This window comes from Myotis nattereri (genome assembly GCF_964212035.1).
Source record: "Myotis nattereri genome assembly, chromosome: 18".
NCBI lineage: Eukaryota > Metazoa > Chordata > Mammalia > Chiroptera > Vespertilionidae > Myotis > Myotis nattereri.
In genome coordinates, this window is record NC_138093.1 from 24,596,916 (window position 1) to 24,614,585 (window position 17,670).

Consider the following 17,670-nt stretch of genomic DNA (forward strand, 5'->3'; position numbering starts at 1 on the left):
TGCACAAAATTCGTGCAAGAGTAGGCCTTCCTTCCCCCGGCTGCCAGCACCAGCTTCCCTCCGGCATCCGGCACCTGAGATCCGGGCTTCCCTCTGGCCACCGGCAGGCACCCAGGACCCAGGCTTCCCTTGCAGCCCCGGCTTTGTCTACAAAGTTGTCTGGAAGGACGTCCAGTCTAATTAGCACATTATGCTTTTATTATTATAGATACCGAGTATTTTGTGAGCACTGAACATAGAGCAGCCCAGAGAATCACTGTACCTCCATTAGAATGATGTCTCACCTTCCATTATATCTCAGCCTTGAGAATAGAATGTGGCCCATAGTAGGTGCACAATTAATTTGACCAACTGATTAAAGGTATTACTTTCTTACTGCATTTCATACATCAAAGGCAGCAGGACAGAAGGAAAAGGGCATTGGCTCTTTTCAAGTTCTCCTTTGAGCTGGCCATTTACTTGCTGTGTGACCTTGAACAAGTTACTTAACCTCTCTGAGCTCATATTCCTCATTGGTAAAATAGAAGAAGTGAACATCTGGCACAGATTAGTCCCAGAAGAAATGCTATTCACCTTGTGAGCAAAGTCGGAGTGCCTGCTGAATCTCCAACTGGCTTACAAGTTAACAGGAGGGAAAAAATAAGTGCCACTAGAAGGGATGGGCTGTTGTAATATTTCTTCACCCCCACAAACAGCAAACAAACTTGCCAGATGACTCCTGAAACCTAACTGTATTAGGAATGTGCTTAGAGCCATAGCCAAGAGATGCATCTCACCCAGTATGAATCAATGACACAGTATGAATGCTGGCTTGATCTTCCTTTTACTTTGCTATACCTCCAGTCTCTGGACTTAGCTTGATAGGAATGGTTTGTCTTTTGTCTCTAGCTTGCAACTGTGACCCAATGGGCTCTGAGCCTGTGAAGTGTCGAAGCGATGGCAGCTGCGTTTGTAAGCCAGGATTTGGTGGCCCCAACTGTGAGCATGCAGCATTAACCAACTGCCCAGCTTGCTATGATCAAGTGAAGATTCAGGTGGGCATGCTAACCCACCCTCACCTCATGAGTAAAGTCTTCCAGTGTCTACTGGGTGGTTCTGCCATAGCTCTCGGACCCTCCTGGTCTCCTTGGGGGGTGGAGGGAAGGGTTACTATTTTTTCTCTAAAAATTACTGTATTAAAAAATTCTTTATAACAGTAATAACACTTCTGATTTGTGTTCTTCCATGTGTCATTTGAAAACCCCTTTTGTAGATATCGTCTCACTTGGTATTTGTGATAGCTTAGTTAAGTTGGGAGAAAAAGCATTCTGATCTCAGCTTTCATTGAGAAAACAGTCTCAGAAAAATGTGCAGCCTTTTGAAGTCACACGACCACGTGGACCTGGGAATCCCACCCATGCCCCTGACTTTGAGCTCAGAGATTTTCCCACTATGATATGCCACTTCCTAGGATTTTTTCCCCAAGAGCTGTCCTTGTAAGGCAAATGAAGAAAAACATAAACACACAAAAGATATGAGGAGTCCAGAAGGTCTCAAGGCTGTCCCAACAGAGATGGCTTTCAGAAATGTCTCATTTATATTCCAGAGAAGAATGAAATTGATGTTGTTGTTAATTATTAAATAATATCTTACTGGAATGAGAGGTGGGGGAAGAAGGAGCCCAAATAGAACCCTAAATGTAGGACAAACTCAATCTGTTTTTCTAAAATATATTTTTATTGATGTCAGAGAGGAAGGGAGAGGGAGGGAGAGAAAGATAGAACATCAGTGATGAGAGAGAATCATTGATCGGTTGCTTCCTGCGCACCCCACACTGGGGATTGAGCCTGAAACCTGGGAATCGAACCATGAACGCCTGGCTTATGGTCGATGCTCAACCACTGAGCCACACACGCCGGGCAGCCTGTTTTAAAATTTACATATTTAACTATCCCTCTATAGCAATTTTTTTGTTCCAGGCACTGTTCTTAGCACTATAGAAATATTGAGTCCAAGTAATAACTCTATGAGATATTATTATCCCCATTTATTGGGAAAGAAGTGACATGCCCAGAGTCACAGAGCTAGTGAGTAGTGGGGCCGAGAGTCCAGGCCTACAGTCTGAACTTTGGACCACCATGGCCTGCTATGCATTTCTGGGCCTTCAGCTTTTATCCCCTGGATACCTGGTGTCCGACCATGATGTGTTCTGATCCTCTTCCCTGTGTGGTTTCAGATGGATCAGTTTGTGCAGCAGCTCCAGAGCCTGGAGGACCTGATTTCGAAGGCTCAGAGCGGTGGAGGAGGAGCACCCAACGCGGAGCTGGAAGGCAGGATGCAGCAGGCTGAGCAGGCCCTTCAGGACATGCTGAGAGAAGCCCAGATTTCACAAGGTGATGGAGGCCACTTCCCCTTCAGACAGGAGAGAATGTATAGTCCTAGAAAGCATTGCCACCTGAGGTCTCAGACTCTTCTCTGGGTACCAGTTCAGCAAGTATCGCTGCCCAGCCCTTATGGAGGGGCAAGGACTGTCTGTGACATTCTCCTGGGAAATGAATGGTGGAGATAAAAGAGCAGTTGCATGCATTCATCTATTGAGTTTGCACCAACTTGCCATAGGCCAGCCGAAATCCCCTTGTCAGCCCTCTAGTATCATTGATCACCGTGCTGACTTCAAAAAAGCTCATCCTCCCTTTCCTTGTTGCTGTCCAGGGGCCATGCGTTCTCTCAGCCTCCAGTTGGACAAGGCAAGGAGCCAAGAAAATACATACCGGAACCGCCTGGATGAGCTCAAGATGACGGTGGAGAGGTTTCAGGCCCTGGGCAGTCAGTATCAGAATCGAGTTCAGGACACCCGGAGGCTCATCACTCAGATGCGCCTGAGCGTGGAGGAGAGCGGGTCTTCTCTGCGCAACACGGTAGGTGGTGCTGGCTGAGGGTGCTGAGACCTGGCTGTGTCGGATACCCGTCCGCAAGCATCACTGGCTCACTGGCTGTTTCTCGGGTTTTCTCGTCCATCTGGCAGAGAGTTGGACTTCTGTCCCTTGAAACAGTCACACCTGATTTTGTGTTCTTTAGCATCCTCCCCTCCCCCATGTCCCATTTTACTGCGCTATGTTACTCTTCCTGATTCATTTCTTGCTAACCATGTCTTCCTCTTGGGCCTGTCTCTTCTCCCTTCTCTCTCCCTGTCTTCTAGCTTGTTAGCTCCCAGAGGGCAGGATCTGGGTTCATATTCACATTCTCAGGCCCCTAGCACAGTGTGTGGCTGTGATGTTTGCTGCAGGAATGAATGAAGAAACAACCAAAAGAACAAATGAAAAGTAAAGGAAGGAGGGCATGGAAACATGGTCCTGAAAATGGGAAATAAAAATCGTGGCTAGTGGGGCTGGGTGGAGGTGGAAGAGGGTATATGAGGGGTAAATGGTGATGGGGAAAAATTTAAAAATAAGGTAAAGGGAAAAAATGGTCAGTATGATTGTCTTGATGATGCAGTTTGTAGTATGGTAGGAGGGAGAAATTTGAATGGGCACTCTTCTATTTCAGAATAAAGAAGGCAAAGTGACAGTTATATAAGTGGGTGGGTGGAAGATGAATAAAGGAAATTAGAAGACAAACAGATTATTATACTGAGGAAAATTTATTGTAGAAAATTTAGAAAAAAAATAACCCCTCCCCCTGTAATCCCATTACTAAGAAATAACCACCATTATAACTTGATATATAGTCTACTGGACTTTGAATACATATGAAAATATAAACATATGTATATTTTTAATGCATCTCTACCTATCCAGATTTATTTTGAACATGAATTTCAACCTTATTCTTGCTGTTTCTTCTTTTTACTTCTTTTTAATTGTAATGACCATGGTCACTTGAGACTCTGTGTTGCATGGTGTAGAATGCCGTGTGGCTAATGACAAGTGGTTCTGAGGGGAGATGCGAACTTGCTTAGGCTTCATGGCCAAGGGCAAGCCTTAACCGATTTTCCTTTTTCACAGAACATCCCATCCCCAGACCACTACGTGGGACCAAATGACTTTAAAAGTATGGCTCAGGAGGCCATGAGATTGGCAAACAGGTGAGCATGATCAGAGGGCACCCCTGCTCAGACCATCTCCGCCAGGCCAGACTTGAGCAACACTGCAGGGCGTTCCCTCCCCAAGCACCATATTCGTAACCTCTGGGCTCATTTTTTAACCACTTCCCTTGATAAGTTGGTGGCCACTAGACATAGTCATTTGGCAGAAGTTGGGGGTCAGGGTGTTCCCGGATTTTTCTGTGACTCATGACATGGCTTTGGTGTGTGTCAGATGTGAGTCCTTGGGCCCCAAGAAATGAATCCGCCCTTGGAAAAGAACACGCTGCAGCTTTGAGGGACTCCCAGGCTCCCACAGCGAGCCTGGGAACAAGGAGCATGAGCCTCTGCCAGCCTGGGGGGTGGGGGGCAGGGAGGTGCTGAGTCTGCAGAGGAGGCCTTCCCCCTGAACAGCAGCTCTGCTGGGCCCCCATGACCTCAGGCAGCTCCTCCCTCCTGCCTGCCTGTGCCGCCATGTTGCAGAGGTTTGCCCAGAGCCCCCTGCTCAGCAGGGTAGCGTGTTCTGCTGATCCCACATGGATTCAGTCTGCACAGGGGGCTGGCTTGGGGTTTTGTAGCATGAGCTGCCTCGGAGTTTGTTTTTGTCGTTTTCCAAAACCAGGAGGACAAAAGCATGTGGGGGACTTTCACTGATTGGTTTTGTCCCCCCTGGTGGTGGCCCAGTTTAGAGTTGTAGCATGTGAATAAGAGGTTACATCCTGAATGAAATAGACCCAGGGTTTTGGGGTTTTTGTTTGTTTTTCCCCCTGCAGAGAACAGCTTATAAATGCAATATTTTATCACCTCACTACTGCTCCCAGCCATCCCGAGCCCCACCCCAGGCCTCTCCTGGGTTTGCCATAAATGGAAAAGATCACCCAAAAGTCGATGGCACGAGGCTACTCCTGCAGAACACCTCCTGTTTCTTGACAGTCCCTCTAATTCCACCTAACTGGGTCAATTCTGTTTGGCATTTCTAGCCAAACCAGTTCCCGTGCTCCTCTCCCTTCATTTAAATAAAAGGCCTCAAGGAGGCTCTTGCTAGGAAAACGCAAATTATTCATTTTTAATTCTTTCAGCCATGAGGAGTCAGCCAGGAACATGGAGCAGCTGGCAAGGGACACCGAAGATTATTCCAAACAAGCTCTGTCACTGGCGCGCAAGGCTATTCGGGAAGGAGGCGTCAGCGGCAGCCTGGACGGCTCTGTGGTGCAAGGGCTTGTGGGAAAGTATGTTTCAGCGGGTCCTCACGGGACCAATGTCATCTGCAATGTTGGGGCATAATGCAATCTATGTTTCTTTAAAAAACATATTTATATTAAGAGGGACAAGAGAATGAAAGGCTTACTTTAGGGCAAAACAGATACCTTTAAGGCTGGAGGAAGAAAAAGTTGTTGGTTAATCTAAGTAAAATTTGTGTTTTGCTTGAGATATTGCATGCTTGGAGATATGGCCACCCGCTGAGGTGATTAAAGGATGTGAGTATGTGAGTGAATCCACCTAGTGGAATGGAGGATATAACAGCAATATATTTGTATTATCAAGAATTGGGAAACACCCTGGCTAGTTTGGCTCATCGGCCTACAGACTGAAGGGTCCTGGATTCGATTCCTGTCAAGGGCACGTGCCTGGGTTGTGGGCTTGATTGCCAGTAGGGGGCGTGCAGAAGGCAGCTGGTCAATGATTCTCATCATTGATGTTTCTATCACTCTCCCTTTCTCTCTGAAATCAATAAAAATACATTTAAAAATAAATAAGAGATTCATATATGTGTTCATGTACAAAAAATGACTTAAAAAAAAGAATTGGGAAATGGGTTGAATTGTCCTTAGCCAATCTATATCAATTTTAAGGTTTGTGTTTAGATGGTAGAGGAGCACATATTTGATACATAACCTCATTTGGCGTTCATGATAATTCCAATCACATACTTTTAAGACAACACGATGGGTTTTTGCTTTTAATAAAAAGAATGAATTCTCACAAACTCCTCTCTCTTTCCCCTCTGTAGATTGGAGAAAACGAAGTCTCTGGCTCAGCAGTTGTCCAGGGAAGCCACTGAAACTGACATCGAAGCAGATAAGTCTTATCAACATAGTCTCCGCCTTCTCAATTCCATGTCTCAGCTCCAGGGAGTCACTGATCAGTCCTTGCAGGTAAGGACATCTCACCTGTGTGCTGATGAGCGGGAGCCCTGCTGTTTTCTTCTCTGGGGGGTGGTTCCATCATATCGTTCAGTCATTCAGTTTGGTCTCAATACTGACCTTTCTTGCTTAGGTTAGGAGGAGTATGTATCTTTCTCATTATCCATGTCCTTGTTCTTTAATCCCAATCTTGGTATTTGAAAAGGCCTCGGCTCACATCCTGAACCAATTTATGGATAAAGGTTTTATATCTCTTCCCTACTTTGGGGGACTGTTGAAAACTGGGATATTATTACAGATAAAATTTGATACTTAAATTTAGGTGAAATCTATAATACTATGTATAAGCCACTCAAAAGACGTGTGTTCTGTTCACAGTTTTTGTTATTTCTGTCATCAGTTCCAAATTTAGATTAAGAAGATTTGGCTTTCTACCTACCACAAAAAGCACTCTAAATGCTTCCCACAAAAATGTTCCCATATATGTGTGTGTGTGATAAAACATGAAATATATAATGAAAACAGACACAAAACCTCTTTGAGGATGGTGGTATGGGTGGAAAAGGGGAAGGGGATGAAGAAGTACAAACTTCCAACTAGAAAGGAAGTCATAAGGATGTGACGTACATCATAGGGAATATAATCGAATATCCTCATAGCAATGTATGGTGACAGATGATTAATAGACATATTATGGCGATCACTTTTTAGGTTGAATCACTATGGTGTACACTTGACACTAATATAATATTATATGTCAACTACAATTAAAAATAAGTTTTAAAAAGAGGACCTGTTTGATGTCTGGGGCGCGGGGGGCGAGGGGGGGGCCTGCTTTGGCATTGTGCTTGTTAGACTTTGGGCCGATGTTATTGTTGTTTTCAAACAATGATGGCAGGTCCTAAGAAGACGGGTGTGGTAACTGACGAGCAGAGAGTTGACTTATTTCCTTTGCTCACAGGAAGAAGCAAAGAGGATCAGACAAAAAGCTGATTCTCTCTCAAGCCTGGTGACGAAGCATATGGATGAATTCAAGCGTGTGCAGAGCAATCTGGGAAACTGGGAAGAAGAAACCCGGCAGCTCTTACAGAATGGGAAGAATGAGAGACAGGTATCTTTTTAATGCACTCACTCAACAAACATGCATTAAATGCCTGCCGTGTGAATAAATATGGGGCGGGAAATAGAAACTCTCTAAAGGATCATGGTACCACTGCATACAGAGGAAGTAACTAAGATATAGAGACCTTGATGTAATTAGCTCAACTTCACCTACTGAATCAGCCCTCAAATCTAGGAATAGGACCCTGGCTTTGTGGGTCCAATTTTGGTCCAGCTCTGTCTGCTAGCTTGGCTTCAGGAAGTATCCAGAGTTAAAAATTATGATTTGCAAAACTTCTTATCTCTGATAGTGGACTAGAGTTGAGACTGTTCGCTGAATGGGATCCTTTTGGGTGATTGGGTTATAGTGTTTGCTTTGTCCCAGATTGTGCAGGGGTTTGCTCCAGCACCACTATACTCTCGGGTGAGTCACAGCACTCTGTTGTCACAAAGAGAAATGTGTTGAAACGATTTTGCTTGCAGGAACGCACTTCCCAGGTATATGTTACATTTACGCTCACCTTGTTCTCTCTGCCTCTTTACAGCAATCAGCTCAGCTACTTTCCCGGGCCAACCTGGCTAAAAGCAGAGCCCAAGAAGCACTAAGTATGGGCAATGCCACTTTTTATGAAGTTGAGAGCATCTTAAAGAACCTTAGAGGTGAGTAGTTCATGGTTCAGGTCCCTTGAGCGTTTTTAAAGTGCAACCATGACTTTGCTTTATTTTGAATCCTCATATATCTCTCTAAGTGATAGGTACATTGGGAGTATTCATAGACACATAATAAATAACTTTAAAAAGAAAAAGCTTTCATTAATATTTGATGCAGGGGAAAGAATTGAGCTAGATGTCATAAGGCTTGAGTTCTGATCTCTGCCAGACCCTGTGACCAGGCTGAGCTGGCTGGGTGTCTATAAGCAAGTCACAAAGCCTTTCCAGACCCCAGCTTTCTCTTTGAAGGAAGAAGGTTAAGCTAAGTGATCTGTAAGGTCCCTCACAGATCCAACACCTTACTACCGTACAGATATTTTTCTTTTTCATTCTTGTTGTTGTAGCCTGGTTGGTTCCAGTATAGGTCAATTCGTTGTGAGTATGGGGCAAGCTTTGTCACAGCATCCAGATCCCAGGAAATTTAGGTCTGTGCCTTAGAGCTTTGGTTAAGTTTCAGGCTTCTTCACTAAACAAAAACAAAACAAAACACACACCAAAAGAATTCCTCAAGACCTGGGATATTCTTCCCAGAAAATCCAGCCCTATCCAACCCTCAACTGCTGTCAGTGGCAGCTTCGAGTTTAAGGCTCTGGCTTGAAACTTGGGGCTTCGAAGATCCCACCTGCTTCTGATTTGCTTTGGGGTCTTAAGATTCTTGCAGGGATGGGGACCCGGGTAGGCTGAGTGTCATTTCCTCCCCACAAAGAACAAGTTATGGTCCTTTCAAGGCCTCCTTTAAGATGCTTTCTCCTGGATAAGAAAGAACAATAGCCACAACTCCCTCTACCCATCTCGTTCCCAGGCAGTAATAACACTCTTTCTGGAATTTTTCTTAAAAACTTCAGCCCCTTCCATCTTCATTTGTAAGTTGGTTGTGTAAGTTTGTTTTCATCTTCAAGGTGATGTTTCCTTACCTTCATTTCAGAGTTCGACCTGCAGGTTGGAGACAGAAAAGCAGAAGCTGAAGAGGCCATGAAGAGACTGTCTTACATCAGCCAGAAGGTGGCCGACGCCAGTGAGCAGACTCAGCAAGCAGAGGAAGCCCTGGGCAGTGCTGCTGCTGACGCCCAGAGGGCAAAGAACGCAGCCAGGGAGGCCCTCGAGATCACCGGCAAGATAGAACAGGTAAAGAGAAATTGAGATGCTGGTCAGCATGAGCAGCTCCAAACACAAGGCTCAGGTGGAATGGGAAAGAGCATTCCAAAGCATTCAAGGACCCTTTTCACCTACAGGGCTCAGAGTCCTGTTGTGGTCCATGGTGGCTCCAGATCCACTGGGGCACCCCTTTTGTTGGTTGACTCACAGTCCATCATTGACTGAGTGCTAGAATCTTCTATTTTCAACTCCCTTTTTGGACAACACCATGAAAAACCCCCACACAAGATTGTTTTTATATAGACGATTATATTAGTTTCCCAGAGCTGCTGTAACAAAGTACTACAAACAGGATGGCCTAAAACAACAGAAATGTATTCTCCCACAGTTCTGGAGGCTAGAAATCTGAAATAAAAGTGTCAGCAGAGCCATGTTCCCTCTGAGACTCTGGGTAGAAACATTCCTACCTTCTGGTGGCAGCTGTCAATATTAGTGTTCCTTGGTTTGTACCAGCATCGCTCCAATCTCTACCTCTATCATCACATGGGATACTTCTTCCTAGGTGTCTTTGATTCTTCTTATTAAGGACACCAGTCGTATTGGATTAGGGGGCTCACTCCAGTATGCCCTCATCTTAACCAATTATATCTGCAACAAGCCTATTTCAAATAAGTTCATATTATGAGGTGCTGGAGCTAGGACCTTTTTTTTGCGGGGGAGAGGGGGGGCACACAGTTCAACTCATAACAATGATCATCAATGTTTTGACTCAAGATTATGGCATTCTAGAGTTCTAGGTTCCTTGTCTCTGTTCTACGTAAGCTCCACTTATTTATCTTTCTCTTTTCTTCCACTGTGGGCCAGGCTGTGCTTGGCTGGGGATATGGAGATGAGAAAGACTCACTCCTTCTCTTCCAGGAGCTGTTAGTAATGGGGAGAGATTAGTGACGCTTACAACCCATACATTAAATGCTCCCCTAGGAGCGCTTCTCAGCAGGAAGAGAGCTTCATAGCTGTTACTTAAGCATGACTCTACAAAGCCGATGCAACCCTAGACTCTAACCCGGAGCGAACTCTTGATATTTAGACTGGCCGTACTCTTGGACCACTGGATGGCTTGCAAAAATAATCTCTAATTTGAGGTCCCTTGAGGGTAGAGACCAACTTCATGTGCCTTCCTTATATGGCTTCTAACACAGAGACATCTGCAATTTGGTGCTTAATAATAGCTATTGACAAAGATGTTGATAAGGTTTGTCCTAATGAAAACAAAACTCAAAGCTGTAGCCCATTCATTCTCTGTACCTCGTACTCAACTCTCTTGGGGAATAAAGTCATGCAAAGGACTAAGGCAGCAAAGGAACATGACAGAGAATGAGGTGAGTTTCCCACCCTCTGTGTCATCCCAACTCGTTCCTATTGCATCCACCATTTGGTGAGCCGTGCCCTGAGAGGGAAGCAGTGTCTCAGTGTGACCCTCGTAGTCCCCAGGCACAGACCCCCAAACTAACTAGTTGGAGGCAGAGCTTTGGAAAGGGTGTGTCCCCATGTCTGACTCTCTCCTTGTTCATTTCAGTCTGTCAGGGCCTCGCCGCATCTGTATTTTTTCTGCAGTTGTCTTTGGAATGTTTTCGTGCCTCACCCCTCTCTTTCCTTCCGTCCCTGGCTCCTTTTCTTCTCCCAGGAGATAGAGAGTCTGAACTTGGAAGCCAATGTGACAGCAGATGGAGCCTTGGCCATGGAGAAGGGACTGGCCACTCTGAGGAGTGAGATGAGAGAAGGAGAAGGAGAGCTGGCCAGGAAGGAGCGGGAGTTTGACATGGATATGGACGCCGTACAGATGGTGAGTTCCCACAGCTTTCCAAGGGAGATCCTTTCAAACTTGCCAATGTGGAAAACACCCTTCAAGACGAGTTTGTGTGTGTTTTTCCTTAGGTGATTACAGAAGCCCAAGGAGCTAATAACAGAGCCAAGAAGGCTGGAGTTACGATCCAAGATACACTTGACAACTTGGACAGCATCCTACACCTAATAGGTAGGAGCACCCCCCAGCTTCCAGTCCCATACCCCATGCCTTTTTCTAGAAGACTAACCATGAGTCCCAATGAATGGGAGTCTCAACTTTCCTTAAGGGTATCAGGAAGTTAGCCTTGTCCAGGCCCAGATACTGTACATTTTCTGGACTCTCTGCTAGTTAGCATCTCTAAGATGGGTTACTGAGCACATTTGCTCTTAGAGGTGAAAGTCTCTAGGTCAAAGAGCTGAATGTTTATAGGGAAGGTAAATTGAAGCTCAGGTTGATTAATAGTGTCTCATGGATCACAAAGTAAATAGTGGAGGAAGGATGTGAATGGCTTGGAAGTCCTGCTAAGGACTCTGGCCTTGATTCTGAGAAGCTAGTGGACAGCTCTAAGCAGAGGAATACTGTCATCACTGCATGTTTCAGACAGATCCCTGGGCGGCTGTGCAGAGGAGAGCGAAGGCAGGTTAGACGGAAGACAGGGTGAGGCTGCTCAGGAGATTGGTGAAGGAGCTAGGGAGAGAGATGATGGGGCCTTCTCTGAAGCAGTGGAAGTGGTGAGGGGGAAGCTTCTCCCCGTTTGGGAAGTCAAGAATCACTTGCTGACTCTGCTATGTGTCCCTCCTCAAACCACAGTTATACCTGGATGTGCGCAGCGCGGCAACTCGAGCTGCCTGGTGGATAACCCAGAAGAAGTGTAAAGGTGGTAGGCCCAGGAGATACTGCAACATTTTAGGATGAAATAGTTTAGATGGCACGGTGTGGCAACAAATCAGGTTTCTCCACAGAACTGTCCAAAAGACATCTGATTTGAATTAAAATTCTAGATTTAGGTAGATCTGTTTTCAGGCCCTCATTTGGCCTGCTTGATCAAGCTTGGACTACAGCAGACAAGCAACTAGGTATTTGATTAGACTCCAGCCACATTCTGGAAAAGGCCTAGTTCTACTTTGTTCGTTCCATGGGACAACTTTAAATAGAGTAGAAACTACACTGTAACAAAAATGGGTCAATCAGCCCTAACTGGTTTGGCTCAGTGGACAGAGCGTCGGCCTGCGGACTGAAGGGGCCCAGGTTCGATTCCGGTCAAGGGCGTGTACCTTGGTTGTGGGCACATCCCCAGTAGGGGGTGTGCAGGAGGCAGCTGATCGATGTTTCTTTCTCATCGATGTTTGTAACTCTCTATCCCTCTCCCTTCCTCTCTGTAAAAAAATCAATAAAATGTATATTTTTTTAAAAAATGGATCAATCACCCTGAGTATCATCATCACCCTGAGAGACCAATATTATCTGTGTTGTTATCCTTATGGGTCTGCTTCGTGACCCCATTAGGGCCCCAAAGAGTGAAATACCCTGTAAGGGTAAAAAATGCGATCCAGTTGAGATTTTAGCAGCTTTGTTTAGTGTTCTAAAAAAGGTCTCTTGGCCTCCAGCACTCCTGCTGTTTTGGAGGAACTCATGCTGCCTCCCCATGGACATAGTTATTTTGTCCCCAAGCTTAGTTAACTTTCTCTGCGTGTCATAGGGACCGACCCTAAATTCGTGAATTCTCTCCTGCCCCCGGTGAAGGATTGGTCCACTTTTGTGATGGTGTTGTTTCTACTCTATTTGCTCTGTTCGGTCCTGGAACAATCGCATTTTAATTGTTCTAGGTATAATAAACTCATGCAACCGAATACTGCCACTCAGCTTAGATATGTGAGGCCACCTGACCTTGACTTTGAAATGGCCAAGGGTAGCTCAAACCTGTTCAAGCCAAATGAGTTTGGCCTGGTGCCCTTCATGCTGATGCTGCTTTTAGATTGCTTCGGGGTAAACATACCTGAACAAATGGGACTATGTTTCATGTTGGTAGTAAACCAGTATCTAGCTAGATTCCCACTGTTTCAGGCCAGAAGGAAATCGTGCATCATTTCCTAACAGCTGGAATCCATCCTCCGAATAGCAAAGCATACCTTGGCCTCTATGAAGCCCGAAGCCCAGCCAGTTTCTACAGGTCCTTCAGTGGGAAACGGCAAGATAATGCCTACGGGTGGTTCAGAAAGCATAATTAGGGGTTGATGCTGATCCTAGGAGGAGATCAGTCCCATATGACCTTCAGCCCCTATCTTTTCAGAGCATGAACTGTTGACCCTAACATCGAAGGAGAATTCCAAGCTTCATATTGCTTAACTGGAGAGCTCAGAATTAGACTGTTTACAACACAGTAACTATGCTAGTGCTCTCAGCACTTTTTCTGGATTACTTGTAATTTAAAATAAGCCTTTTAAAAATAAATGAATGGCACATTATTAGCTCTGGACAAGTGAAAGAAGAATTAGTTACAGGTACAGAAGGGCCATGTAGGTTTAAGGGGACCTAACCCATAGCTATTTCTGTTAAACTCCTTTTCATTCCCTCCAATAGACCAGCCTGGCAGTGTGGATGAAGAGGGGCTGGTTTTATTGGAGCAGAAGCTTTTCAAAGCCAATACTCAGATCAAAAACCAGTTGCAGCCCTTGATGTTGGAGCTGGAAGAAAGGGCACGTCGCCAGCAAGGCCAACTCCGTTCGCTGGAGATGAGCATAGATGGGATTCTGGCTGATGTAAAAAACTTGGAGAACATTCGGGACAACCTGCCCCCAGGCTGCTATAACACCCAGGCTCTTGAGCAACAGTGAAGCTGCCGTAGTGATTTCTCAACTGAGGTTCTCGGGACACAGACCTCAGGGCTCAGGAGCTATCTCAAGTGGATGGGGTGGGATGTGGACGTCTGAACATGTTGAAAGGCATGCTCAGGTCAGCGGAACCTGATTCCACCCCTGAGACCTTGGCCAGACAAATGTCTTATTGCACCAACGTGATGCTATTTGCTTTCTGATGCTGGATAATGAGGCAAATCGCATTGAGTAGGAGACTGATCAAGGACCTGGATCCCAAGGGTCGACTGGATGGAAGGACAAAATGTACGGGCAGATGATTGCCTCAGAATAGGCGTAAACTGAGTCCTGGAGTATGGACAAGCGCTGCTGGGCGATAGCTCATTCATTCTTTGAGTAATGTGACCAAAGGAAAATATTTTAACTTGGCTCACGCATAAAATTCTTCCTAATGTCAGAACAGAGAGTGAAGTCCAGTCATACTTTGGCCAGTAAAATACTATTGACTCCTAGTGTCCAGGGTTCTTGTTGACCAAAGTTCTTCCCACTTACCACCCAGTACACAAGCATGTACTCCACTTTCAAGCTGGAAGAAGAGAGCAGTGATGGAGTGAGGAGCTGCAAGCCTGGCCCATTTGGGGCCATGATGCCTGCCATGCCCTGCTACCTTCAAGTTCCTCTGAACCTGAGAGTGGCATCTGTTCTCCTGATGATGCCACAGCATCACCCTATCAGCATTTCCTACTAGCAAAGCAAACACTGGGAATTCACTTTTGGGTTTCAAAGTAATAAAAAAATGTAACTTGGGCATTGAAAGAAGTACAATATTATCTAGAAGATGTATTAGTCCCAATTCAGTCCCACTTCAAACATTAAAAATTATTTGCTCCCATGTGTTATCTCTCTTTCTCTCTCTCTCTCTCTCTCTCTCTCTCTCTCTCTCTCTCTCTCTCTCGTTCCTATTCACACTGGAGCTATATAAAAGTCACCCTTCCATCCATCCATCCTTACGACATATATTTATTGAGTACCTCCTGTATGCCAGGGGCTGGGGTACAGTGGTCACAGTCTCTGCCCTCATAGAGTTGATTGTCTAGTGAGGAAGTTAGACATTCAAAAAAATAAATTTAACCTTACAAATCTGTTCGTCACAAGTGGTGTTTATTGCAATCACCCCCTGGTTTGCAGCCTCTTTTCTCAACAGGACATATGTTGCAAGACACTCCCTTGGGGGCACTTGGGTTTTGGCAAAGCTGAGACAGCTCTGGGTTGTGCACACGTCTTTGTATTCCAGCTGTCCCTCTGCCCCTTTCCACAACCTATTGCAACAGACCGTTGAGTCATGACACCAATGGGAATTGCTGGAAAAGCCAGAGGCCCTTCCACCTCAGCTCAGAAGACGTGGGCACTGCCTCACCTCTGTATTTCCTTGGCTTTTCGGGAACATGTTTTTAATAAAGAATAATACTTAGATGTCTGTGGTCAATTTCTAATTTGTTAAACTCTAAGCCTGGGGTGGAGGTTCCAAAACCATGGAAACTGAAACAAAACCACAGGAAGAGCAAGGAGTCCTAGAGTCAGCCTCCTTAAGTCCTTTTTCTGAGCATCTGTCTGGCCCTTTCCAACCACGAGAGTATTTTGTGAGATTTCACTGGTACTATCTCCTAAGCATGAAGAAGGATTTATTTTTGGAACACCCTGAGCAAGGTAGAGGTTATCATGAATATTTTTGTCTTTTTATTGGCTATAAAGATAAAATCAGTAGTTTGTGGTACATTGCTTTCCAATACATTAAAATATAATAAACTAAGATCTTGAATTGGCCATCTACCCACGTGGCTGAGAAAAGGACTCTGCTCCTTTCCACCCTGACCCTCCCTGCCCCTGCCAGGTACAGACAGGTCTGGTCACTGCTTTACCTTCTGTGGAAGTGAACTGATAATCCTGTCTTGACACACTCAACCACATAGTCTGCAAATCTCTTGCTTTAATTAACTAGTGCCCAGAAAAGAAGGTGTATTAGATTAACTACTATATCACATAGACCTAAACATGTACGTAACTCAAACACAATAGATGTTTGTCTTGTTCCCATAACATGCTGAATGGGGAGAAAGTTGGTAGGCTGGCCCTCCATGTAGTCATTCCAGAAGCCCTGCCATTTATAACATGTGACTTTTAGGGTTACCCTGGAAGTCATCTCCACTCCAGTGGGTGGGAGGAGAAAAAGATACGGAAGAGGGAGACACATGGAAAGTTTTTGTGGGCCAAGCCTAGGAGGGGCTGTAAGTCACTTTCTCTCACATTCACATCTAACTTACCAGGGAACTGGGGAATATAGGACAATCTAAAAAGGGGAGAATGCATCGTTAGTGATTGGCTATCTGTCTCTGCTGAGTAAAGGGCTAGGCAGTATGTACACTAGGGAACTTCGTGAGGGACCCAATGAATTACTAATCAAGGAGCATGCAATCATAAAAGGACTCCTCAGTGGGATAGATTGTTGTGTCATAAGAATGTCTTCCTGACAAGTAGTCCCTAAGAAGAGAGAAAGGCCATGTGACTCAGAGATAGCCTACCTGGGACTTAGCCTCTGTTGCCAGACTTGACCTGACCCTGCCATATTGAGGGAGCTTTTTTTCTTCTGATTTCTCATCAGTACTTGTAATTTGTAGTGAAAACTTTCTTATACTTTCTCCTCTGAGAGTTTTCTGATGAATTGTGCCGACAATAGGCAATTACTAGTACACGCATCATCATCTACTTTGACTCACAGGGATTTCTGTATGGAGATGGGAGTAGAAATGAAACTGCCCATGGACTAGAACTTCTTAGCAGATGTATTTCTGGTCTTATCCCAGGATGTGGTTTCCTTCCAGTACTCTTGGGAGGCTGGGGGGAAGGGGGGGAAGATAGTCATGTCCAATGTTTGGAACAAGTCTCAAGGACCAGGAATATGTTTATCGTGTCATCTTTCAATGTTTTGCATCGTCATGGCAATGTTATGAATTCTTGCTGTGGTTCCGTTTTCCCACCTGGAAAGCAGAGACTGTTGTTGTTTGTTCTCTGCTTTTGTTCCACTATGGACTACATGAAACTTCCTAGGAAATTCCAAGATCTGAAGCTTATTTATGGGTCATGTGGGAAGAAATGTTAATGTGTTCATATATGTTCATTCATATTTAAAATATCTATTTGACAAGTTCGTGAACGTTAGCAGATCAAATCAGTGTTTATACCTTCATTTAAACAAGCCCTCATCATTATATACTTTTAGGACAGAGAAAAAAAGTATTTAGCTTTGTGCCAAAATAGCAAACATAAATACAAGTCATTAATTTACAAGGCGTTTTGAGCATCATTATCCTATGCCACCAAACTCACACGGATACACACGAAGTTCATTAATCTCAATTTTAGCCGAAACCGGTTTGGCTCAGTGGGTAGAGCGTTGGCCTGCGGACTGAAAGGTCCCAGGTTTGATTCCAGTCAAGGGCATGTATCTTGGTCACGGGCACATCCCCAGTGGGAGGTGTGCGGGAGGCGGCTGATCGATGTTTCTCTCTCATCAATGTTTCTAACTCTCTATCTCTCTCCCTTCCTCTCTGTAAAAAATCAATAAAATATATTTTTAAAAAAAGAATCTCAATTTTAAACAAAAAAAAATGCTAAGAACTAAAATGATTTTTTAAAAAATAACCACAATTAATCTGACAAACACATAGCTAAGCCTTAACTGAGCTGACCTAACAGGAAATTACTATTTCACCTTCGGAATCACAGCTGGGATAAGCTCATAACAATCACCATTTAGACCTAAACCAGTACCGTGTGTATGTCACAACTAAAAATGACATTGAACTAAGAATTAAAGCAGGATTGGGCAATTAACAACTTATT

General features: G+C 44.7%; 1 protein-coding gene across 1 annotated transcript in view; it reads left to right on the forward strand.

Moving 5' to 3' along the window:
- Positions 1-16,985, forward strand: part of LAMC2 (laminin subunit gamma 2) — a gene marked incomplete at its 5' end in the record, with an annotated part of 58,443 nt that extends 41,458 nt beyond the window's left edge. Inside the window, 12 exons of the mRNA XM_081112749.1 lie at positions 889-1,034; positions 2,216-2,372; positions 2,692-2,897; positions 3,984-4,063; positions 5,140-5,289; positions 6,072-6,216; positions 7,166-7,315; positions 7,851-7,965; positions 8,942-9,141; positions 10,796-10,954; positions 11,047-11,146; positions 13,538-16,985. Coding sequence (XP_080968875.1) covers positions 889-1,034; positions 2,216-2,372; positions 2,692-2,897; positions 3,984-4,063; positions 5,140-5,289; positions 6,072-6,216; positions 7,166-7,315; positions 7,851-7,965; positions 8,942-9,141; positions 10,796-10,954; positions 11,047-11,146; positions 13,538-13,791 — 1,862 coding nt within the window. The 3' untranslated portion in view covers positions 13,792-16,985. The remainder of the gene's footprint in view (positions 1-888; positions 1,035-2,215; positions 2,373-2,691; positions 2,898-3,983; positions 4,064-5,139; positions 5,290-6,071; positions 6,217-7,165; positions 7,316-7,850; positions 7,966-8,941; positions 9,142-10,795; positions 10,955-11,046; positions 11,147-13,537) is intronic.
- Between the last annotated feature and the right edge of the window lie 685 nt (positions 16,986-17,670).